Raw genomic sequence first — 24,627 nt, 5'->3', positions numbered from 1 at the left:
AGCACCTTCTCTTGGTGTCCTGGGGGAGTTTAACTGGACAACATTCCTGATCAAACTCCTGGCTTTTAGAAGAGGCCTCTGAAAGGCGTGATCTAGATTGGAGGGAGAGTAGACAGTGAAGAGTTTAAGCGTAGCTAAAACATGTTAGTAGAGGGAGAGTAGAAAGTGAAGAGTTTAAACATAGCTAAAACATGTTAGTAGTGCATGACCAGAGGGCTCTAAGGACATGGCTGATCTCATAACAGCGTCTCACAGCGCAGATGCGATTTCTGCCTATTTTCTCCCAGGGTAAAGAGAAGTTCCACTTTTTGCTTTGTAGGTGGCTGTTCAAGTTAAATCTGCGCTGATGGCATTAGCATCTAATGGCCAGTGAGAGCTATGCCAGTGAACGTGTGGTGTAATGAGCACTTCCCTGAATAAACAGTCCTGTCCGGGAGGACTGTACTGGCACGGCCAGGCGAACGCCTGCTCGTAAATATACTTCATAATGGGAAGCCTGAAATGAAAATGCTCATACTGATGCTGTATCTATTATGCAAGTGTCCTGTATTGGAAACATTAGAGGTTGGGCATTATTCTCTGCCCTTAGAAAAACATTAGCCCTCTCTACTTGCTTGCATGTGTCTTCTGTTCCCTTTCTGCCCTCTCCCCCTTCTCAGCTCTCCAAGATGCTGCCTCCTCCTTGGGTTTGTGTTGGACCGAAAGGCGTTTAGACGCCATTCCAGTTTGCCTGGTCCCTGCGCAGCAGCTCTATTTCAGAGCTCTGTCCAGAAGGGCTGTCTAACAAATGGAAGAACGTGACTCCCAGGTTGAATGTGCTGTGGATGCTCAGGAAATCTTCCATACCTTTATTCTGGGTAGCCAGCTGCTGTAAAGAGCTGACTGTAAGGGTGAAAAACCTTCCATAAAGCACGAAAGGAGTGCTGGAGGGTGGTCCTGCATCCCGCAGTGCTCATGGTCACTTATTATACTGTGTACCCAATGATGTGAGGACGAGTAGGAATCCAGTAAGGCGTGACATGAATGCGCCTCAAATTCAGTTCTGAGAAATTAGTTTTCTCCAGCTCCTTCTGTGTCTCTCTGCTCAAGGAACACCCATCTCCAAAATACTTCCAGACTGGGTCGCAGATCTTTTGCCAAAAGTAGGTGCAGCTGGAATGATCTGCAGCCACGTGCTCCAAGAAATAGAACGCTCCACCCTGGAAAACAGTGCCATAAAAAAACCCAGTGTAAAAGGCCTGAGGGCTGTTCACCCCTTAATGCAGAAACTTGGCCTGTGCATAGTGGTAAACAAGCAGCCTTTTATTGCCTCTCGGAAGACCAGCCTCCTCTCCTAGATGTTACGTGTGCTGGAGTCGTGTTTCATTTGAACTCTGAGATCTCTAAAAGTCCCTCCTGTACAGTTTTCGCTGAGGACGGGGGTTATGACGGGATGCCTGCACATTTCTGATAGGTGCAACTTCGGATTGTGCAAGAGGCCGTGCGGTTTGATGGCAGGAACTGCTGCCCCAGGTTTTTGTCTCTGCCTTGGCTGATCTTGGACAAACCACTTTAATTTCCTCTGTTTCAGTTTTTCTCATCTGAGAAATGGGAATAAACAATCTGCTCACCCTACATACCAGCAAGGATGTAGCCACGCGAGATGGCTTTAGCAAGCAGAAGTCCAGTGTCCCAGGCCGCAGTCAGTATCTGTGGCGCAGAATAGTTTTGTCCTTGTCAGTCGTGTGAACCCTATCAACGTTCAATTGTATCTTCCACTACCTCTGTTCAATGTCTTTCCGAGTTTATAAATAGCAGATAAAAAGCAAATCCAGGGTTGTAAGCAAAGCTTTCCTGTAAAACTGTGGCCAGTGGAGCCAAAGGGCTCCAAAGTCAAAGGCTCAGAGCTGATGTTTCCTTCCCCTTCTTACTGGAGTGTGTTGGGTGCAATCTTATTCCCTCTTCCCTAGTTCTGCTTTGTAGGAGTGCATGAGATTTCCTCCAGGAATTAATTAGGTTTTCAGCCACATGCGGGGCTGAAGTCTCATTTACACATGGAGGCTCTGGCCCGTTACCCAGATTTAGCTCATCTGCAAGGATAGGATTTGTGTTAAGTTTAAATTAAACTCTTCCCTAGTTATTCCAACGGGAGAAAAAAAGTATTGGGAAAGCAGCATGTGAATGCGGCGTTTTACAAGTGTCACCTTAGATTATAATGAAAATACCTGCTTAGGTGGACAAGTTTTAAAGATAAGAGAGAGACTCTCTAGAGAGTGCACATGGCAAATGAACTGAAACTGGAGTTAATAATTCACCCGTGTTACAATGTCCATCCCCTCCTGCTTCCCTCCCATTAGTCCCCCCTTGGGCTGGGGTAATCCTGCTTAGCCAGTACTGCTCTACTCCTCCTCCTCCCAGCACCTCCTGGGTTGTTGGCTTTGGGGGTTTTGTTTCTTCTTTGCTGCTTCTTTCTGAAACAGCTTTAGCCTTGGAGTTTTTGGAGGTAGCCCAGCTGTGTAAGCACGGGAGCCAGGCTGCCCGGATTCAGGAGCTGCATGTCCCACTTGCTGAGGCAGCCGGCACCCCAGCCCTTGTGGGTGCGTGGCAGCACACCAGTCGTGCTGAGGAGGGAGGGGGGAAGCAGGCCGAGCTGCTCCTTTCATCTGCAGGTGGAGCAGCACAGAAGAAAATTACTTGTGAGTGGATAAGTGGGTATGATGGTTCATTTCTGAGCTCTTGTCCTGGTGCAGGTGATTGCAATCTCCTAAATGTAGGTCAGTACACACAGCTTGGCTTATCAGGACACAAATCAGCATCCCCTGTCTCCCTCGAGCTGCCCCAGCTCACCAGCCCGAGCACTCGCAAAGCCTCTGTCAGGACTTCCCCGACGTCGGTCACCGAGAGCGGCACTGAGGGCGCGCACCACCGCGTCCACGGTGCCGCCTGGCGTTCGATGCAGTTCCTCGCCAGAAGCAACCACCAAACGTTCAAGCTTAAGCTGCTGGTTCTCCGAGAGGCTCTTGAGGAGGAACTTTCTGAAATCGGGGTTCGGGTTGGTGCACGTCAGCCGGCAGCCTGGCGGGTGGAACTGGAAATTGGTGCCAGTGCCCGTCCCAATTTCCAGCAATGTGAGCTGGCCCAAAGGGCCTGCAAATTTTCTTAAGGTGCTGAACAGCTCTTGTTTCCGCTTGTAGACCTTATGGTTGTAGATGGGCGTCCCCTTGGCCATGATGTATGGAAGGATGTAGAGAAGGAGCCCCATAAGCTGAAGCAGGCAAGGACATGGACGGGGAGGAGGAGGAGCTGCACGCATTGCTGGAGGAAGAAGGCGAGCCCCATCCCTGTGGGTGGCCGGTGTCAGGCCACAAGCACCCCCTGCCCCGTCTGCAGCCCTCGCTGCTGCCAGGGCCACCCCTGAACTGAATGTGTATGTCTGTCTGTCCCGTCTGTCTGGCCGGGCACCAAGTGCCCTCTTAAAGCAGCAGCACAGCAGTTGTGCAGAGCTGCTGGGAGCACCTGAACGAACAGGGAGCGGAGGGCAAGCAGTGCTGAGCAGGTGGGCCTTGCCGCTTAACGTACAACTTGCTTTGAATTTATTGCCTCTTTAATTGGATTGATTCAGAAAGCTCCAGTCCTGCCTGCCTTGAGCCTGTTCCGAACCCTCCGAGTATTTTGCTTATCAGTTTTGTGGCTGCTGTATCATCATCACACCTCGAGCGGCTCCGAGCGGCGTCTTGGTGTGTGGCGCACGCTCTCCACGCCTCTCGCCTCTCCCAGCAGCTTGAGGGTTTAGGTACAACCTCAGCTTATAGGCGGCACAGAACTTGCTTAAGAGCACCGTACGCTTGTGTAACAGGAGGATTACACCATGATACAGAAGTCTTTTAGACTGTAGCAACTCCTCTGACTGTCCACGTGTAACAACCTGTTTAAATTACCTCGGCATTCCAGCTCCTAAACTTTGTTTGGCCTCAGAGGGCTTGCGCGGTGCCTGTCCTAGCAAAGACACAGAGAAGCCCACCCTGCGTGCTCGGCAGAGGCGTGTGTGCGCCACGTCCCTGTCCGCACAGCCTAGGAGCTGACGAGGCAATGGGGGTCACGCCGCCGAAGGTGAGGGGGGAAGCGAGGGCTGTAGTGATGAAATAAGGAAAAGGCAGTATCCGTATCAAGCAATACTTTTTGCCCTGAGCAGCTTTGTGCTCCTTAAAGAGACAGCACAGTGCCAGGTGGTTATTGTCCAGATCGAGAATTACAGATTCATCTTAGTTCTGTTGCCCGAGTTCTGGGTAGTTTTGTTCTGTTTTAACCCAAGGAAGGGTTTTATGTTTTTTATCAGCTTTACTGTTCTGATCACAGGCAAGTGAAACTGTTAGCTGGAGTTGTGATATTTACCCGCTTTACAAAGCAGCGTTGTTTTGGAAATACTTTGAAACTCAGAGCGTGTGCTCCGAGGATTCCCTTTCAACCTGGATCGGGATAGAGAACGAGGCGGCTCTGACTGGTCGGAAGGTTGGATGGGGCAGCCTGCGCAAGTGCAGCTCTGGATGGGGACCACGCTGAACTCATGGCTCTCACCTGGGATCGCGGCTCTCCTAGGCTGCGCCGGGACCGCTGAGGTCAATTAGGAACTTTTAGTTTTGCTTTGTTATCGCTGTTGAACCTCCGAGGGCATTGACCTATTTATTTCTTTAAGCGCCTTGCTTAAAGATATCTTATACAAACTGTAATAACACCCTTGGGGCCCCAGAATGTCCTTGAAGTATTTCTGGTGCGTGGCCCAGCCCCAAAGGGCCCCGCGTGCCCACAGCTCCCAGCAGCTCTGTGGGTGCCCTAGTTGGAAGCCGGGGTGTGCTCCTGCATCTCCGGCCGGGGGCCGGCTTGCCCTGCCTCGTCCCTTCGGCCAGCGCCGGCAGCCTCGCCTGGGCCCGGCACCGGGAGCTGCAAGCCACTGGCACCGTTAGCTCCCTAGAGAAGGTATTTTTTCTCATGTTACGTGACTTAACTTTCATGTTTGGGCACCTAAACGCTCTATATTTGGGAGGTACTCTCCTGTTTCTCAGCAGTTTGTTCTCAGTGCATTTCCCCCCTATATCTCGGTGGTTTTATCTCTACTTATTTCACATCTGGAAACTTAAGCCTGAGTGAGAACCAAGCTATGGAAGGTCCAGTTTGGACTGAAAATTTCTCAGAATCCGCAGCTTCCTGTAGCAGCCTATTTCATGTGTGTCTGAGTGCCTTTGATTAGTTATGGCTTGAGATATCTACATTTTTTAGGTCGCGTCTGCCCTTGTGTTACACTAGGGTAGTCCCATAAAAGTCAGCGATGTAAAGTGAGGGCAGATTTAGTCCCTGTGTCATTTCTAAAGCAAGATAAATGAGTTCTCCAGCGCAGTGCTGTGTCCTGCTAGCTTGTCTGCTCAGCACACAGCTCCTAAAGCTCTGCTCAGAGGACAAAGATTTAAAATTCTATGAAGAGGACGTTTCTGCAAGGTGGATTTGTTGTTTGTTTTTTTTTTTCTAAAACAGCAACGTAATACAGTTTCAGGTTCTTACAGCAACACAGGTACAGTCCTATTGAGAACAAGAACTACATAACAATAATAATTGATCCTAAAATTGCAGTCATAAATTATAGGCATAGTATTATAGGCATAAATTCTATGTATAAAGAAGGAGGAGTTGTCTCTTGTACTGAAGAAGGGTAACTTGGGTCAATTATTAGCACTCTCTTATTCACTCTTTTACTGGAAAAAGGCAGAAATCTGCATATACGATGGGGTTGTGGCTGAGGACAATATTCCGCAGGAGGCTTCCACCTCTTCAGGGGGCTGCTGGGCTTTGGGGAGCTCCACAGCTCCCTGGGGAACCTGCCAGGAAGGTTCCAAAGAGGGACCTTGGAGAAGAAATCAAATAGCCCGGGTCACGTTTAGAAGGAAGAAGCCAACGCAGTGCCCAGATCTAGCGGGCGAAGAACGCCACTGCATCTGTGACATAAATGTTGTTTTGGCACTTTTCATTTCCTCTGTAAAATCTTACTGGTACCAGGGAGTCCAGGGACGAGGTCACGGAGCTGCTCTTGGTGATGCAGTCTGGGAGGTGCGTGGCCGTTTGAGGTTTTAGCTTATCCTGAAACTCTAAAAGAGACGGAAGAAGGAGAAGAAAAGGTGTTTGGCCGATAGAAAGTTTTCCTTTTGCTCTGGGGGCGCCGCCTGTCCCAGCTCGCGCTGTGCGTTTGTTACAGGGCTTTTCCACTTATTTCTGAAGCCTGTTCCGCATGGGCAGTAAATTAGGCCGAGGTGAAGCGCTGGCCTAAGCAAAGTTTGGTTCTAATAGCTGGGAATCGATGTTCCAGAGCCACGTTCATCGCCGGGGGTTTGTGCAGGAGCCGGCCGGTGCCGGGCTGGCGGAGCAGCTCCAGCAGCGTGGGCTCTTGGGGTTTTATCCCCGGGAACGGCGCCGGTTCCCGGTGTCACGGGTGGTCGCGGTGGGGCCGGTGCTGGGGGCTGGGTCTGTGGTACCGGTACCGGCTGGGCAGGCCCCGCTCGACCCTGGGCGGTCGCGTGAGCACCGGCGGTTGGCTTTAAGCTCAGCTTAAACCTGGCCTAGAGCTGCGCCTGGCGGCAGCGCTGCGGGCGGGGGGCCGGGCCGCCTCCCCCCCCCCGGGTTGGGCCCCGTGTCTCCCCCTCGGGCCGGGGGCTCCCGCAGCGGGGCGGGGGGTTCCCGGGGCGGGGGGCGGGGGTCCCCCCTCCCGGGCCGGTGGCGCTCGGCCGCGCGCGCTGAGCCCCCTGCCGGCAGGCAGCGCGCGGACGCCGGGGGGGGGGGGCAGCGCGGGCAGCGCACCAAGATGGCGACAACCGCAGTTCCTCCTGCAGCTCCCCCACCTCCGCAGTCCAGCAACGCCTTGCGGGAGACGCGCTAGTGCAGCGGCCACAGTAAGTTGCAGCCCCGGCGCGGGGGCCGTGCGGGGGGCGCCCGGGGTCTCCCAGACTTTGCTCCCCCCGTTTTTGGTTTTTTTTTTTTTTTTTTTCTTCCCAAATCCAACTCCCCCCCCCCAGCAGCACCCACTCTTCCCCATGCCTCCCTCCCCCCCTACCTCCGGCTTTGCGGGGGCTTTGCCGCAGAGCGGTTTTCCGCAGGTCCTGGCCCGCGTGGGGAGCGACCCCCGGTGCGGGCGGGGGCCGCCGGGGGGGCAGGGATCGCCCCCTGCCCAAATCCGCCTCTTGCTGCAGGGGTGGGGGGGTGCCCCGGCGGCCTCCGGAGGAGAGCCCGCCCCGAGGGGCGCCCGGGCCCTGTGCGCTCAGGAAGGGGGCACCGGGGAGCCCCCGCTTCCCCCCCCAGCCAACACCGCCCCCCACGCCCCAGCAGCGGCCTCGGGACTCCCGGGGCAGCCCCTGCCCCCCCGGGGGGGGGGAAGGTCCGTCGCCCCCTTCCCCCCCGCCCTCGGCCGCAGCCCCCGCGGGCAGGGGAGGGCGGCAGCTCTGCGGCCTGGGGGCCAGCCTCCCCCCGGCTGCGAGGGGGCCATCCCCCCCTACGCCCACCCGCGGCAGTGGGAGCTCCCGTCCGGCCACCTTCTCCATCCATCCCGCGACCCGGGGAGCCGCGGGGCCCTTCTCCCAGGCCCCCAAATTCGGGGCTGTGCTCTTTGTCTGCGCTGTGGGGAGGGAGAGAGGAGGGATCACTGGAGTTCTCCTCGGTATCCCTTCCCCCCGCAGCCCTAGCTGCAGAGCTGGTACGGCCCGCCACCCCCCCACCCCCCTTTTCTCCTGCTCTTCAGCATCCTCAGGCTCCTGCTGCCAGGGGAGGGGGAGAAGTTGGAGGACAGTTTGGGGGGGAGGCCGCTTTGAGGTTCCAGCCTGACCCAGATGTTGGCATCATGGTTTGCGCTCCCGCTTCCTTCCACCCCACGGATTTTGGGGGAATGGTGAGGGCAAATTTATTTTATTTTACTTTTTTCCTTTCTGGGGACAGGGAATTGCATGTTCATGAGCTTTTTGTATTAAAAATCTGGGTGTCTTCTTCCACTCCTTCCCCCCCCCCCTTTCTGGTGCAAATTATGCCCAGCTGATGTGGGGGTGGGGAAGCTGGAAGAGACGCTCCTCGGCAGTAGCTGCAGATGATCCGAGGTAAAGTCTAAAAGTCTGACGGGAAGGGGAGCGTGTGTGAGCAGAAAGCCTGTGCGTGAAGGCCACCAGAGCTGGAGCTAGTCCTCCGTAAGGGGCCTGAGCTGAATTTTGGAGAGAAATCCCAGGTGTGGTAGGTTCATCCACTGCTGGCTTTCTGTGTGTGCCATCTTGCAGGGGATCGGCATGAGATCCTTGAGGCCTTGGCCAGGTGGGGTCGGTTTCTGGGGCGCTGGTTGTGTTTCTGCTGTGCGTAGACGTGGAACCCAGTCCTTGTAACACTGCAGCATTCCACCCCCAACGGGAACCCATGACCCGTATGTCCTCATTTCACACTGGGGAAGATGTAATTACGAGGACCAGGGGTGTGCTAGGAGCCCAACTGCCCCCTCCTACTGGCATCTTTAGAGGCAGAAGGGGAAGAGAGTGTTACATCAGTGGTTTTCTCATGGGCGATGGCTGGCCGGCCTGTTTTGGAGGGAGGGGGCCTGGAAATATTCTTGCATAGGAATGGTTATTTTGTTGTGTTGGTGATGGCCGCTCCTCTACGGAAAGCTGCGGGTGCAGGCGGGGCGGCGTGCGGGAGGTAACCCCGGCGGTGGCTGCCGTGGGGCCCAGCCTTCTGCGGGGAGCAGCGCTTGGGGAGGGGGGGGACGGACACACGAGCTCCTCTCGGTTTCCCCGCACGAACGTTGTAGGCGACGCCGGCCGTGCCGGGAGGAGCCGCGGTGGCGCCGGTGGCGCCGGGGCCGGGCCGGGGGTGCTGAAGCGGACAGCTCCCGCCGCTCCGCCGCCCGCCCGGGGCCCGGCGACCCCTCGCCACCGCCCGGCGACCCCTCGTGTCCCGCCGTTTCTCGGGAGCAGGGTGCTGTTATGTAAAGTTCGTGAAGCTGTTTGTAAGCTATAAATAGCCTCTGGTGCTGTAAAGCGACGGGAGAGGAGTTAATGCCTTGTCGAGTAATAAACAAATGGCCAGCGCTCATAGCGGCGCTCCGTAACGCAATTTTCCGTACAAGTAAAACGCGAGGCCTCTCAGAGCTCGGCTAGTTGCGTTTTTCCATCTGCTGTGTGTTTAGAAAGTCCCCATTCTTAGCTTCAGGCATGTAGAAATAAGATGATGAACAACGTGACCAAAGAGTTGCTCGATCCTGTTTTTTCTCTTACGTGTTTCAACACTTCTACAGTGTCATTCATCCTGGGTGAAAGGGCCTGGACCTATTACAAATAATTTAACGAGTTATATAAGCTCGTACGTGTAGCTTATATCTAGACCGCGGTCTAGGTGTCGTGCTGCTCGTTGGAAATACAGTTTATGTGAATATTTTGTGAACAGAGGTGGAAAGCTAGGTTTTTAATAAACAGAGAGAGCGATTGCATGTTGCAAGAAATTGCGCATGGACGTACTTTCATTCTCAGTTAAAGGAGGTGAAATAAAACAGAAACAAAGTCAGTGTTGACTGAGAATGAGCAGATTAAAATCTAAATCATGGTATCACCTTCCTCCTTTTTGTTGTTATGTCTGCATTCATTTGTGGGTTTGCTTGGCTCGTCTAGCGTGCTTTTTCATTAAAATGAACAGATACGGCTTTACATATCAATCGATCCGTACTATTTTTCAATGACTGGGGAGGCTATTGGCCCCCAAGGCTGTATGCGACTCCGGGCCATGCCGTGTTCATGCGGTCACATGATTTCCATTCACTATTGATTGCCTTCCTCCTGAAGAGGCTGCAACTGCCATTGACATCAACAAATACACTAGAATCAATAATTTACTGTTATGTTCAAAGAAATGGTTTGGATTGAAGGAGGTGCAGTAAAATAACAAAACAAAAGCACTAGAGCTGAGAACAAGCATGGGGAAATTAGTTTAAGAAACCACAGAGACGAGATTGCATGGGATGGCTTGTGTTAGTGGTAGTCGGGTAGAGAGCTTGTCATCGCTGGACTGTTGGCTGGAAGCTGGCGGGGTTCAGAAATAACTAAGTGCTCGGACTTTCCCCTTTATGCGCTATTATTCCACTTCTGTGTGGAGTGGGCAGTTGCTAAGCTGGACAATACAAGTAAAGAAGAGGTGGCTTACTGCTGCATGAGTGCGTTAACACTCCTTGACATCAGCTCAGATTCAGGACTGGCTTTTAACACTTTGCATGAGTTTCTGTCTTATGAAAGACTGTCTTTAAATACTGTTCCAAGGTTAAAGTAACTTTGGCCTTCTCTTCCCTTGGTCTCGTCCTGTAACAAAGTATTCTTCCTGCCTCATGGAGCACCTCAGCATATGGGATATTTGACGTAGGAAGAGTAGCCGGCAGGGACTGGACTGTAGCAAAACTGTGAAATTGGTCCTTTCTGAAAATGGCCATTTCAAAATGCAAAAATCTTGCTCTCTAAGACCTCAGAGGCCCCTTCCGAGTTACTCCCACTGTTCCTGTGCTAGCAGGAAGGTCTGAGGAGTTATAAAGTATTCTAAGCAGTTAATTCCAGGAGGATTTTAAGAAAAGAAAAGAGCAGTAATGTGTTGCATTGTTGAAGAGCATCTAACGCCTTTTGAACTTTACAGGTTGGGGTCTTTAAGTTACATGACGAAAATCACCTTTGCTAGAGAAGCAGGGAGCAGAAAATACTGAAAATGACTAAAAGCCGGCTCCTTTCTCTCCTGCTCTATACGTACGCTGTTACTTATTTTTACAAGAACTCCCCATATGAATTTTAAACCCGAATAAAACCCACATGCACACGGTTATTCGTGTATCTATGTTTGGGCACACTTTGAAACCATTCAGCTTGACTCCTGGGGGAGGAGGTGGTGCTTGCTCAGGATCAGGAGCTCCTACAGCTTGTTGGGGCAAACTCAGCAATATCTTCCTGTTTGGCCATTGAGGTAGTATTTCTGGCACTGGGTTTTGAGGAGGGATCCTTGAAAAACAGAGCAGTTGAAGCTTGTCACAAATAGCTCCCGTATCTCTCCCCAGTGCTTCAACTTACCTAATTTTCTTTTCATGGCTAAGGGCATGCCCAGGCATAAATTAATTTGTTTCTCTAACTAATGCTGGACAGGAGCATTGTTATTCTGAAGACAAGAATAGTAGAAAGCTGTCTTTATTTCCAGGCACGTTGAATTCCCAGCATTTCTGTGGAAATTTAAGAGGTGTCAATGCTCATTATCGTTAAAAATCAGGCCAGTTCTAAGGACCCTACCTCTTAACTAAAGGAGCCTGGCGTTAGAGTTATGAAGGGGCAGAGCCAGATAGCTGATCCTTAGGCCATTTGTGGATTTAACCCACCTCAGTGATCTAATGTGACTTAAGCGATACATAGGCCCTTCAGTTTGAGATGTATTTCACCTGAGTGGGAAATACTCTAGAAAGATGAGGTTGAACAGCAAATGCTGCTGTTCCAGCGGTGTTTCGAGCAGGAGACAAACTTTTTATTGACCGATTGGTGAAGTCAGTAGCAGGATGGTAACATTCAGACAACTAGGAATAGCTGACAGTGGTGGTGTTGGCGGTGGGGTTTTGTCTAATCAGAGGAGGTATGCATGGGGTGATAAAAAGGTGAAGGCAGCATCACTCAGGCAGCCGTAGGAAGCCCCAGGCCTGCATGGGTTGTATTCCAGAACGTTGCAGAAGTTGAGATCTATGTTGTGTAAGAGCAGAGAGCTAGAAGGGGTTATTTATTCTCCTTCCCTTCATATTTGTCCCTATTTGTACCATTCGTAGTCATACCGTTTGAGTGCTCCGCAACATTAAATGAACTCCTCCAAAATTATTGTATAGGATAACTGTTTACTCGCTCCTATTTTATGGGTCACTGATAGGCTGAATGAATTGAGCAAGGCATTAAATCTGGGTTAGTGTCTTAACTGTTACACAACAGCTATTTTAAACAATTCTTTGTTCAGAAGTTGGACTGTGAAAAGGGGAAGCCGAAGTGCCGCCCTTCAGCCGCCGAAGTCCCAGTGAGTCTCCAAGTTCCTACGTGAGATTGGCGACAAATGCGAGCCAGCTTCGAGTCATGGCTAGCAGGGAACTGGAGAGCTGGGGTTGGCTGCTTTTAGTTCCGGTAAGTTACTGAGGGGCATTTCGGAAGTCACACTGCTACTGGTAGGGACTGAAAAATCCCATGTTACTGGATCTTGAGTTTCTCAGGTTTTATTAAAGCACCTCCACATATTAGTATGTTTTCTAATATTTTTCAGTTGCTTTTGGTTGCTTTTGTGCTTCTCTCTCCTCCCTACATGTCTGCTCAGTTTTTTACCTTTAGAGGCATGTGTTCAAGTTCAGTCCCGCCACCGCTGTTTCAAGAGCAGAAGCGCTTTCTTGCCCTGTCCAGGGTCTGCCCTTGAGCTCTGCCTCGAGACGAGGGCCTGGGAAGCTTCTGCAGTGTTTCACCCAGGGCGGGGAAAATGGCCAGCAACGAAACAATAAATATTGCTTGAAAGTGAAAATATTTCCTTTTCCTTCCGCTTTATAGCATCAGATGTGACGTGAGAGCTTTGCGGAGGGAAAGGCTCCTCCGGCACCTCAGCCGGTTGCGTTGCTGTACCTTTTCATTGATAAAATCGGCCTGTCCTAGACACACAGAATTTCCTGCAGAGGGAGAAGATCAGCGAGTTCTTCTGAAAGCTGTTTCTAGCCACGGATTTTCTCGTGCATGGATATTTTGGTTTGGCTTGAAGCTTTTTAGGCTCTCCCGCAGTAGAATTTCAGAGGGCTGTTCACCTACACTGTCTTTTCCTTTCTGCCCCAACCCTGCATGTTCTAATCCAAAGCCATGTGCGTCCGTGTGGGTTATGTAAAAACTCGTATAGAAGGGCTCTCTCTCGAAGGAACTCAAAGAAGTACTGTGAATGACTGAATCTTGCAAATTAATAAATGAAGAAATGTATTAAAGCTAAGATATTGCCTCAAAAGTGTTTTTTAATTTATTTTGACAATCAGCTTGAATAATTTATTAGAATATTTCATAATGTACCAGTAAATGGACTGCTGGGAACATTTAGGAAAAATAATTAAATCTTAGCAGCCGGGCACCTCAGTACAGCAGTTTTTTTCTGGTGTAAAATCTTTGATTGTTGAAAATGTGCATGTAAAGGTGCACGCTGGCCCCAGGGAGTTCTGTGCACCGAGCTCCAGGTGCCTGGGACGAACTCCTGAGTCCCTTGAAGTCACTGGGATCCCCAGCAGCGTGGCGTCCTTCCTGATGCAGTTACCCAGAGCTCCGTAAAGCACGTGCCTTTTTCTCCGACTCTACCATGGTGGAGAGTCTTTGTCACAATTTTCAGTATGTTTCTCTTGTTAGAGGTTGGAGAATCACGGGGGGAAGGGCCAAAATAAACTCTGGCATTTATTCTTACCAATTTCTGTATATCCCAGCAAGTCCATGCTCAGCTATAAAATAAAGTTTACGAGCTTTTTAGTCTCAAGAAGCTCGCCATGCAGAACAGCCCAGGCCGTGCCGCCTGCGCCCTTCTGGAAGTGTCGGTATTGAGAGAGGTGAGGACGAGCTGCCCAGCTCTCCCAGAACACGTGTGGGAAACAGGACAGGTGCTGGTGAGACCAAGGAGTGGTTTTGTTCCCAGGTGCAGAGCTGGCTGCACTGGTGTAGGGAGGCTTCTGGTGGCTGGAGACAGTATTAAAGGAGGCGGCTGTTATACATGGCCTGTTATTAGCAGGATTGGAGCCTGGGAGAGTCCCAGTGCTTGTGATCAGCTTCCAGTTCTGCCACTGATTTCCAGGTGACCTTGGACAAATCATTTTCCCTTTCTATGTCTCTCTCTCTCTGCAGAGAAACTTTTCTACTTAAGTCCTGAGATCTTCAGGATGAAGGTGCTTTAATATTTGTTCAGTCAGTCAGCATGTGGGTAAGGACTAAGTTTAGTAAAGGTCTTTAAGTAGTAGTTTTATTTTTAAAAATCAAATAATTAGATAATGCCTGACGTTTTGTGAATACCCTCTAAGAACTAATTTAAATACACAAAAAAGGGAAAGGGATGAAAACCAGCTCACCCCCTTGGTTGTGCTTCCCACACAGGCCTCCACAGCAGAAAATTTTACTGAAATACTGGAGACTGGAGCCTGAATTCACCCGAGGATCAGATGTGCTGACACCCTCGTTCTGGGGGGGGGAGATTTTGGGGTTTTTAGCGGATGTTCATGCGGTCTAAACTCATTCTGTTCTTCCAACGAATACTGAAGAACCCCTCCCACGGTGAATGCTGACATGCTTAAGAAATATTGTTGTATCCTCACATGAACATATCTTGTTGCTATTGAGGTTTTCTTTTCTTCCTGCTGCGAAGACCAGCAACTCTTGAAAGTGGAAATCCTTGGTGCTCTCACCAGGTTTAGCTTCAGTACCAAGTGAATGCTGCGCACGGGCAGTTTGAACCGCTGCTGCGTGCTGCGGAAGGGGCTGCAGGCGTGTTGGTTGCGTGACTCCGCAGGGCCTGCTCTGCTCTCTCTCCTGAGCCTGGAGAACCTGGGCTGCGTAACGGGGGCGTTCCAAACTATTTGGATGTTGTTTGGTTTCTTACCTAAAACTAGCTGTCTGAAATAGCCCGGGTAGTCAGTCTGCGTGTGCTGAGTGCAGGTGAAGGTTAGGGGTAGGCTGTTGGGGCTGCAAAGCACGACTCATCGTAAGAACATGTAATGTTGTGCTATCAAGGATAGAAAGACTGCTGTGTGGGTCTGACTTAAGGAATTCAATAAACATTCCGTTCCCATCCTTTCATGTAACGTCCTAGCTTTGTCCGTTAATTTAATATGGGACAATTTACTGCCAAAACAAATGAAGTCAGGACAGGCACGAACTTCCCGAGAAATGAAAGCCCTCGGTCGCTGTTGCGTGTTAATGTGAAGCAAGTAACAGCCCTAGGAGTCAGGACCAAACGCTGACACAAAAGCAATCACTTCTCGTAACTTCAGCGGCAGAACAGTCCGCAGAACAGTGAACACAAGGAGTAAGTGGCGCGAGGCAAACTCCTAACCCGGTTTATGGGTATAGCCTCCGAGCGTCGACTTGTTGATGGGCAGGACCTCTGCAAAACCGCTGTGACGTGCAGTTGTGTACTGGATTTGGGGGTGGGGGGTTGTTGGTCAGATTTTTTGTTGGTTTGGTTTGGTTTTGCTCTTTTTTTAAATGGCCATGTAGCAGGTTAGGTGGTTGCTTCCAGTTGCCAGTTGTGTAACTGCGTACGAATCAGGCATTCGTTTGTGCCTTCGGTTTTTTCCCTTTTTTATGCTGTGTCCCTGAGCTACTTTGGTTTCTAAATTCAGGCCTTACATATTTATCTGTGCCATTCAATTAGACCACATCCCCAATGCTGCTATATAGTTTCACAGTATGTGGGAAATTTGGTAATTAAATGCATGCAAATGCTGCAAGAATAGAATAAATTAATTTTTCCTTAATATCAGTGAGTTATTCTGTGATGTTTCTAGAGATAACGTGACCAAGGTACTGGCTTCTCTCTCCCCCTCTTGCCGTCTTTTTTGAGTCTTTGTTGTTATTACTCTAGAAATACCTGGTCAAGTTTATATGAAAAGAATCCCAGCCCAGGCTACGCTGTGTAGTTACATAAGGAGGAGGATCTATACGTAAGTTTTTGGATCTCCAAATAAAACCTGAGATGGAAACAGCGTTTAAATTCTACATGTGTGGTGCAGCTTTAGATTTGCATGTGAATCAGAGCCGTCGTCACCGCTAGAGCGAGGCAGTTGCAAGGAATAACCCGAAATCACGTGGAAGGATACTTTGCACTAGATGTTCTGGCTTTTGGAGGCACCCCAGGTACTATATTAAAGGCTGGGATCTTCAGGTATTCTTTAAAAAAAGGACTCGGTTATCTCTGCTGTATTTATCATGAAGTCCACCGCAGTCCGTAGAAAGTTGTGGTTCTCTGTTTCGGAGCGTGCCCGTTGCCGAGGCTGGGCAGGCGTGACCTTACGGGTGGGAGCGCGCCTCCGTTTCGGTGATGCCTCTGGCTTCTGTGAGCTCTTCCCGCATGAATACAGTACAGTCTTCAAAGCCAAGGGCTGTGGGGACCAGCGGTGGCTAACACCATGCTACAGTTTTAACGATTCAGTCCTATATCATAGTTTTCAGGGAATTTGAAAGTCATTCTTTCAAAGATTCCAAATCTTTAATAAGTATTTTGATGCTGTGTCGATGTTAGCTTAAAAGACCTGACCTTACTGATGATCTTTTTTCCTTACTTAGAGGACCTTATCCCGCATAGCTTTCAGACTCTTTGTGAGCCGTACACTCATAGTTATTTTGCTTTTCCTCTTGAATCCGGTGCCACTTTGGTGTTTGGGTTCCTCCCTGCCGTGCCAAGCCGTGTCAGGGCTGGGTTGTATTCCAGCCTGCAGTACTGCAGTGCTGTTGCATCAGTGCAGGGTTTCTGTAATTCCTCTCCTCTCTTGGCCTCCTCCTGGAGTGTGAAAAGCCTGAAGAGGCACCAGTGTCTCAGAAATGCAATATATTCTTGTCGCTGGTTCTTGAGCAAGAGCTTGGCAAAAGGCGCGGAGCTGCAGAGGGTTTGTAGGCGGCTGGATTCAGATAAACGAACTTCCTCGCAGCTCTTTTCTTTTGTAGGAGTCAGGAAGAGAGCAAGGTGCTCTTGGTAGGGACAGTGTAAAATCCTGTCCGAGGTCAGTGCTCCCTTGCAGGTGGGGAGCTCTGTGGGGTCCTCCTCAGCTGCGCTTCTGTACCGCGTCCGCTTCCCTTCGTATCACGGGGATGCTCGTTTGCGCTGCATCTGATGCAAAGTCAACTCTGCCTAACCCGCATATTACAGAAACCTAACTTTCAGAAATTACGATTGTGCTTGATGAAAGTCTCTTAAAATTATTTCATTCTTAGGGCCTGAAATGAATAGAAACCCCGATAATTATATGTACGTAAAATGAAAGGGTGAGATTTGACTTCCCAAAGTAGAGATGTTAGCGTGCTCCGGAGCAGGAAGGGTCGAGCCCACTGCCTAAAGCCGCGTTCAGCCTGCGCCCTGGCTCACCTGTTCCGATGCACGCCAAAGTCATTAAGGAAACTTCTCCTTAACTGCAATAATATCTGATAGGACACAAAGGAGTACTTTTTCTTCAAAAGAGCTCAGCGTATTCCATGCGTGTTGGCTCATAAACCCAGCCCCAAGTTACTCCTCTTTTGCGTTGTACTGAGGGGAGTGCTTTGCTAAATGCCTTGTTAGCAGGGTAAGGGGTGTGCTGATAGTTCCCAACCTGTTTTAGACACGGCTGAACACCGTGTCCCGATCCTGGGGATGGAGCTGACTTGGAATTTTTATCTAATAATCAGTTTTTATTTGATAAAGTTGCTTTTCCGAATGGTTTCTGTAGTCCGGAATAGAGTTTGTGTTCAGGAGAGACCCAAATCAGGATAGCCGTCAGCGTGGCTGTTGGGGCTCCAGGCGCGCGTGCGCTTGTGTTGTCAAACCTGGGTGAAGCAGGGCGGCGGGCAGGGTCACCCGCTGCCCAGCACTTGGTGTCCATCTGCCGGTGGCTCGTTGGGACTGAAAAGCAGCGGGTCTGCTTGCCTCACCCTGCGAGGGCTCGAAGACCAGAGCTGCCTTTGGGTCTTCAACGCTCTGTGCTTGTCTGTCTTGTTTTTGCAGTGACTGACTTTGTTCTGCCTGTGCTGTTTGCTCCCCTGCAGAGCTGACCTGTCCCGGCTGCAACACAACTAAAGAAGCTGCTGCAGGATGAAAAGATGGCAGCACGGCTGCTCGCACCACCAGGCCCTGATAGTTTTAAACCCTTCACTCCAGAGTCTCTGGCTAACATTGAGAAACACATTGCAGAATTAAAAAAGAAGCAGCGTCCAAAGCAAGACAGCAGCCACCGGGATGACGATGAGGACAGCAAACCAAAACCAAACAGTGACCTTGAGGCGGGGAAGAATTTGCCTTTCATCTACGGGGACATCCCGAAAGGCCTGGTTGCTGTACCACTGGAGGACTTTGACCCTTATTATATGACCCAGAAAGTGAGTCTGCAAGAAAGGAGTCGCTAAACCGCCTTTTTCGTAGGAAATTGCAGGTTTGGGTATGGTTTAAGTAGAAGACAAAGAATGGAGTCTTTGGATGGGGCTTGTTTGGTTGGTTTGTTTTGTTATATGTTTTTCTTTGAGGTTTAATAGAGATTATATGATCCATCTTTAAGCACCTGCTTGGATGGAGTTAGGAGAACAACATCTGGAAACTAAAAATAAGTAAAGTTGTGCTGATGTGCCAATTTTAACCATGAGGGCAATAAGAAGAATTTAACTGAGGGGTAATGGTAACGGTTTTAAGTGTGTATTTCATTACTTGCACGGAACTCAGCCTGAATTTAATTGTTATGAAGCAGTGGGATATAGAATCATCAAAAAAAAAGAAGTGAGGTAAACTAATTAAGTTGCTTTCGTCTTCATAATTTTTATTTCTAAAATATTTGTCTGTGGAATTAAGGTGATGTGGCAGGAGGCATTTATGGGTGCTGAGATTTATTAAGGAATGAAGTGGTATCGTGAAGGAAGTGGTGAGTAGGCAAATATTGTGCTGGAAATGGAGGGGAGGGATCTTCTACTGGTAAAATAAGGAAGAACGTGATCACTGATTTTCTTAGAAGGCTAGGTGACTTAAAACTGAGGTTCTTTTCTACTGTTTAATTACACTGCTTTCTTTGATAGACATTGAATTTGAATAAGCTGAGGTAATCACCTTCTAAAACTCAGGCTTAGCTGTGCCACTTGAGAGGCTGGAGGTTTGGCCGTACGTGTGACAACAGTTGTGATGTGGCCGGTCAAAAGTTGGCTAGAACGGCTGTCATGTAAAATCAGGAAGTTGTCACGGGTAACAAAATGTTTTATGGCGTTGTGCTGGGGCAGACATTTCTTGCCCTGCTCAGAAGTGCCTCTGTGACCGGCAGGGCGTTATTCACATGAAGTCATCTGAATTTGCTGCTAACGTTGGGTGTAACTGACCATCCTTTTCTGCACTTAGACTACTGAATTTAAGGCTTATTTGTGGTGGCGGTGGCGCTAGGAGTGCAGGCACCAGCTCAGGCGGCGAGTTGTGTATGTGGTGAATACCAGACAGGCTCGTGTTCGGGTGGACGTCGTACTTCAGGCAATGTGCTGACAGTTGCTGTTGCTGGGAACAAGGTAGCTTACCTTAACCCTCAGAAATATTTTCTCTTTATTAAACAAATATTTTCTCTTTATTAAAGGGTTCTGGTGGCCTTTGGTTTTGGCGTGGGCAGGCTGTGAAGGAGAGGCATGTAGCTGAAGAGCAGTTCCCGGGATCCCTTTGTACGTCCACTTGCCCCCAGCCAAAGCAGGCGTTATGAAATGTCGCTGCAAACCCAAGCAGGAGTGTTTTGTGCCCTCTTCCTGTTCACGTAGTTGAACGGACAGTGTGTGTGTGAGAATTGGGCCACGTTCTTTCTAGCTAAACTAGGAGAGCAGTGCGGAAGGGGCAGTGGCACTGCCACCTCCAGGAGCAGTGGGCAAAGGCTCTTGGTTGTCTCAATGTTCCACCAGAGGTAGGAGGCAGGGGAGAACCCTGGTAGCCCTCACGCTTTATCGGTCTCCATATTTGCCTCCCAACAGAATGCTATTAATAAATCTTTCATTTTTAGAGGAAAATAAGCCACAGTCCCAACTTTGAAGGCATCTGTCATGTCTCCAGGAGAGAGCCGTAGGTTTCTGCTCACTCAGGGTGCCTGCCATGCAAGATGTGAGCTCTCCGTGGAGCTGGAGCAGCTGCAGATGGAGGGGAAGGTTCTGGAGGCAGAAGACAAACTCTCACAGCCCTGCCAACCCATACTTGCTGTTCTGTGAAGAGAGCTTTCCTCTTCCCATAAACGCTGGATTAACGTTTTACTGGCTCCGTTTCTTTTGCATCCACTTCGCTGTGGCGGTAGCTGAGGTGTGTGCTACTTCTTTGCTGCTTCAAATAGTTGGTGACTTCCCACAAAGGATTTTTTTTTAAGGCCATTAAAAAAGGCCCTTCTCTGAATCATCAGGAATTGCGAATCTGCTTGAATCATGGGAAGTTTTCCAAGATTTTTTTTTCCCCCCTCTCCAGCACTTGCCAGAAGGCTTTGCATCATAGGTCTTTTCTTTTAAAGCTAGCCGTACATCATGCATAGGAACAAATCAGCTGGTTGCTTTCCTTGCAGTAGGACACAGTGATCTTAGTTTATCTAAGGAAACTGCATTTTAACTGAGAAGCTGAACTTCCCAGTGGCCTGTTAACTGATATTTAAAGGAGAAACAGTGTGACCCAGAAACAGAACCATGGTACAGGGAGTCAAAACTCCTGGGTTTGGAGCCCAGCCCCACAAGCGATGGTTTTGTCTGAGCTACTTCTCTCTCCTCTGCTCAGTTTCATTTTACAAAATGGGAGTAATGACTGGCAGGAGAACCAGGAAAGTCCCTTTGCTCACAGGTGGCAGGTTTTGGAGTTAATTTAGCTCTCTCGTGTCTTTATGTAAGTACCAGAGAGAATTTTTCCCTGATTCTTTGTTTTGCAAATAGTAATCACCTTCCAGTTCCTGGCCTGAAGCACGTGGTAGAAGCAGTACTCGCCCATGATATTTGTTGTGGAAACTTGAAACGTTTCAATTAAAAAACCCAAAAGGCAGGTACAGGAACTTCCTTCTTTACATGCACAAACAAAATTCAGGAAAGCTCCCTACATGAGCACCCGTAGCAGCGAAAGCAAAGCAGCTGATGGCCTCATAGTCTAGTCTCCCTTCGATGTTTGCTTAAGCAAGAGGTAAGGACCATCATCCTCTTTTCTTTCCGCAACCTTATTAATATTTCTTTTGTTTTAACCTTTTTCCATGTTTCAGACCTCTCTTGCCTTCTCTCCCACTTCCGGCCTAGGCTATCACTCCTACTGAACAGCTCCTCACCCTGGTCTTTCCCATTGAAGGTGACTTTTGCCAGGTTGTGGTCATTTTCCTCCCGTAACTTCCATTTCACTCAGCGCGAATCTCATACTTGCTACAGAACAAGGAAAAGGTGCTAATGCTCCTGCAATGGCTCCATTTATGAGGCAGGAGAAGGTCCCTGAACATCCTGGGAGTTGGAACCACGTATAAGCTTAGGTGGATTGATATCGATGGGAAAATCAGCCCTGCGGTTGTAGAAGACTGTCTATACATCCGTGAACATCTGAGGCTGGAGTGGGATTGCCTGAGGTCACCTATAGCTTGCAGATGAGCACCTGAGGATCTTTCTAGCGCGTATGTGCCAATGGAGTGACTTGCAACTTTGTCAAGTCACATGCACGGTTTGGAAGTGGGCCCTCCGGTCCGGAATGTCACCTTGGCTGCGTGGACCTGGGAATGTCGCAGGGACGTGACAGACCAGCTTGCGGGAGGCATGTCTGGCTCTAGCGTGTGCTGCAAGAAGCCTTCGCTTACGACTCCTGTAGGGCAAGGTAACGGCCCTACAAGGTCGCGATACCGTTAGTGGGGTTTGCATTTCAGTGAAGTCACTGAAACAGCGAAGAATTGGGACCACCTCAAAAATCAGCCTTTTATCCTTATTTCCAAAAGCTAATTGTCTTTTCCGGGTCTTGCGTGTTTAAGGTTAATTTTGCTTCCACTCCCTCTCTCCAGCAGGCTTAGAAGGAGCAGGGAAAGTAAGCGTTCCCTTCCTAGCCATTGTCCCTGCTGTCATGGTAGAATGAGGAAAGGAGAGCGCAGTCGGCGTCGGGCGCCTTCGCCAGTCCGCTCTGGGTGCCCGGTGGAAGGCACGCTGCAACGGAGTTGTTTGCTGTTGTACGGCTTTTCATGGGGCGGCAGATCGTGCCACTGCTTGCATCCAGTCGAAGGCGATGCCGTGGCAAGCAGCGCTTTCGTGCTGTGATCAGGGTATGCCGAGTGCGGCACGGACGGGGAGGCGAGAGAATCTCTGCTGCAGTCACCTAAATAGCTGCAACCCACTGGTGATGAGTGGAGGGAAGGAGAGTCATTTCCGCTTCTGAGGCAGAACGAATTTCCTTACATAGGCGGATTATGATGTCGTTAAAACTTAAATCCAGATCGGTGTCTCAATAACTGCACGTTGAACAGTGTTTATTTTTTAAAATGTATCTTTCAGGAATGTTTTATGTGATAAATTTCAAAATATGCCAAGGGTTTTTCCTGTGTTGGGCTCGAAACAAGAGACTCAAACAAAGAGCAAAATGTGGCAGATACTTTTTTATCCCGTAAGCTTTTCAGTGGCAGAGAATAAGTTGCTAAGAAAGCATAAATTTGTCCCCTTCTGGGAGGGGGTTGGAAAAATAAATATTAAATAATGTGTTTTCTGTACTAGGAAGTACATCCCTATGAGCCAAAACAGACTTGAAACGTATTTTTGCATTGACGTTTAATTCTGTATATACTTCTTCAGCCTACGGGGTGCCAGAGGTGCCTCTAAATTAATTTTGAAAATAGCTACGTTAAAGTAACTTGCTCAGGGTGTCATCAGAAAGCCGTTGCTCCCTCTTGCTTAACACCGAGAGTAAGGCAGTCATCAGCTACCACCGTCGGAATATGCTTCCATATGTTCTTAGGCTGTTCATAAAGCTGTTTTCTTCTTAAACCTTCTGCCCACTCCTCCTCGCTTTTCAGCCATTACAGAAGTGCTTAATGTAAAACCTGCAGGAAGCAAGTGTTTTAAATCTTCACGTAACTGGAACGCTTCTTGCCGCCACCTGATCAGGTCTGTCGCGCTCTCCAGCATCGCTTCTTTAATGCAGTTTTGCAAAATGATTTAGAGAAGACTGATCTTTTGTGATCTTACTTCTTTTTCTATGAGAACTACTTCTAAGGTTTCTGTGAAGTGTAGATTCCCGGCCAACTTTAAGAAAACTAAAGCGGACAGAGCCTTTTTTCGCAACTCTTTAACAACAAACCGAGACTTTTGAGAGTTCAGCCAGACTTCATCTCTTCAAGACGACTGCAAAATGCCTTTCTCCAGGTATCACCTTTCTCTGAGTTTTGAGCTTTGCCTCAGCAGATCTTAAAAGGGCTTAAGGATGTTCTTGGACCTGAACCAGCAAACGTTTTAAGGGCGTGCAGCCATTTTGAAATTGAGTTTTAATATGTCAGCAGCATAAAGAAAAACTAAGATAAGGTTTCAAATTGCCCGACGCTTTTTGGCTTTTGTGCTCTCCTTTCCGTTGACAAGGCCAAGCAGAGATTTACCCAGGACTTTCTAAGATACCCAAGAGAATTGGAGCAGCGGATCCTGGCACCATCGGAGTCGCTGAGCAGGCTGGGGTGTATGGCACCTTACTTGTGTTACGGTTCTGCTGAGAGGCCCAGTTATGATGGGCTTTATAGACAAGAATAAGTTCAACAAGCATTCATTCTGGTCTAAAAAGAGAAAGCTGGGCAGAGCACGGACGAGAAAGCAAGGAGCTGCCTTATGTAAGGTCGTGTAAGAGCTGAAGGACTGAGGTGGCAAGCAGAAGTGAGCTCCTGTCTGGTAGGCGATTGCGCTGATCATTGGATGAAGCAGCTTATATTACAGCGGGGAATGCCAAATCTTCTGGGTCGATCCTTGTGGAACGGATATTAAAAAAGTACATTTCCATGTAATCCCTCAGCGTGCCAAGGCAAACGGTCTCGGACCCTCCATGTGGAGCAGTGGACATCCACTCCCCCCGCCCGAGGCTGGCTTGCTCTTCTAGCAGAGGTCTGAAGTCTCAGCGTTGGTTTACACCTGGGAAGCAGCACGTGCCTGTGTCTCCGTGTTTTACGTCTGGCTTGCTGAGCTGTGTCTGAGCAAACCGCAGCGCTCCTGCGCAGGGATTTTTCCCGTGTAGGAATGGAGACAGAATCAAACTGAGCCACCTCACAGAACCACTGCATGGGGTTTGGGGGGGGAATTCCTGTCTTTATCCAGCTCACCTTGTGCCCTCGTGATGTTCAGCACAGTCACGTCGGAGATTTCATTGAAAGATGTAGAGTTGAGAGCTCGGCGTTGTGCGAGGGACGCAACCGAAGCCCGGGAGCATCCCAGTGCGACGGAAACCCTGCTCCCAAGCCCCTGCACGGGACAGTGAAAGACGATGTGAAAATGAATGGGGTGTGAGTCTCGGAAAGTGTGTGGTGTCAGGGAAGGAGGGGCAGCTGGTTCTTAAAATCGGGTGTCCCTTGACCGCTCCATAATCCGCAATTTTGAAAAACTTACGGCCCTTTAGAATATTGTTACGTGCCAAGGTAATCTCTTCATTAATTCTTGATGCTGCAATCTAAGAGCTGTCGGGGTTGTCTTTAAAGTGCCTCTGTTGGGAGATGCATTAGTGGTTATGCTAACTAATCTTTCTCACTCAGTGCTGAACCACAATCTGATTTTTATTTCCTTTTCAAATAATTTACTGCTCAATGGTCTAATTTAGCCAAACGAGCTGAAATACGTTGTTTCACTTGCTGGGAGGGAAATGACAAATTTCATAAGAGTGAGTCTCCTGGGGAAGCACAGCGACTGCGTTGGCAGAAAGCCCTTGTGGATTCCCTTGTGTTGG

General features: G+C 49.4%; 2 protein-coding genes across 2 annotated transcripts in view; one reads left to right on the top strand and one right to left on the bottom strand.

Moving 5' to 3' along the window:
- Positions 1-159: 159 nt before the first annotated feature.
- LOC104044194 (thiol S-methyltransferase TMT1A-like) lies at positions 160-3,241 on the bottom strand. The gene is made up of 2 exons (XM_064474174.1): positions 2,827-3,241; positions 160-1,255 (listed from the first exon to the last, which is right to left on the bottom strand). The coding sequence occupies exons 1-2, from the start codon at positions 3,239-3,241 to the stop codon at positions 966-968; spliced, it is 705 nt and encodes a 234-aa protein (XP_064330244.1). The 3' UTR covers positions 160-965.
- Positions 3,242-6,775: 3,534 nt separating this feature from the next.
- SCN8A (sodium voltage-gated channel alpha subunit 8) overlaps positions 6,776-24,627 on the top strand; it is a 56,578-nt gene continuing 38,726 nt past the window's right edge. Inside the window, exons 1-2 of the mRNA XM_064474218.1 lie at positions 6,776-6,911; positions 17,772-18,101. Coding sequence (XP_064330288.1) covers positions 17,826-18,101 — 276 coding nt within the window. The 5' untranslated portion in view covers positions 6,776-6,911; positions 17,772-17,825. The remainder of the gene's footprint in view (positions 6,912-17,771; positions 18,102-24,627) is intronic.

This window comes from Phalacrocorax carbo, chromosome 27 (genome assembly GCF_963921805.1).
Source record: "Phalacrocorax carbo chromosome 27, bPhaCar2.1, whole genome shotgun sequence".
Classification (NCBI taxonomy): Eukaryota; Metazoa; Chordata; class Aves; order Suliformes; family Phalacrocoracidae; genus Phalacrocorax; species Phalacrocorax carbo.
This window is presented reverse-complemented; position numbering and strand designations above follow the sequence as displayed.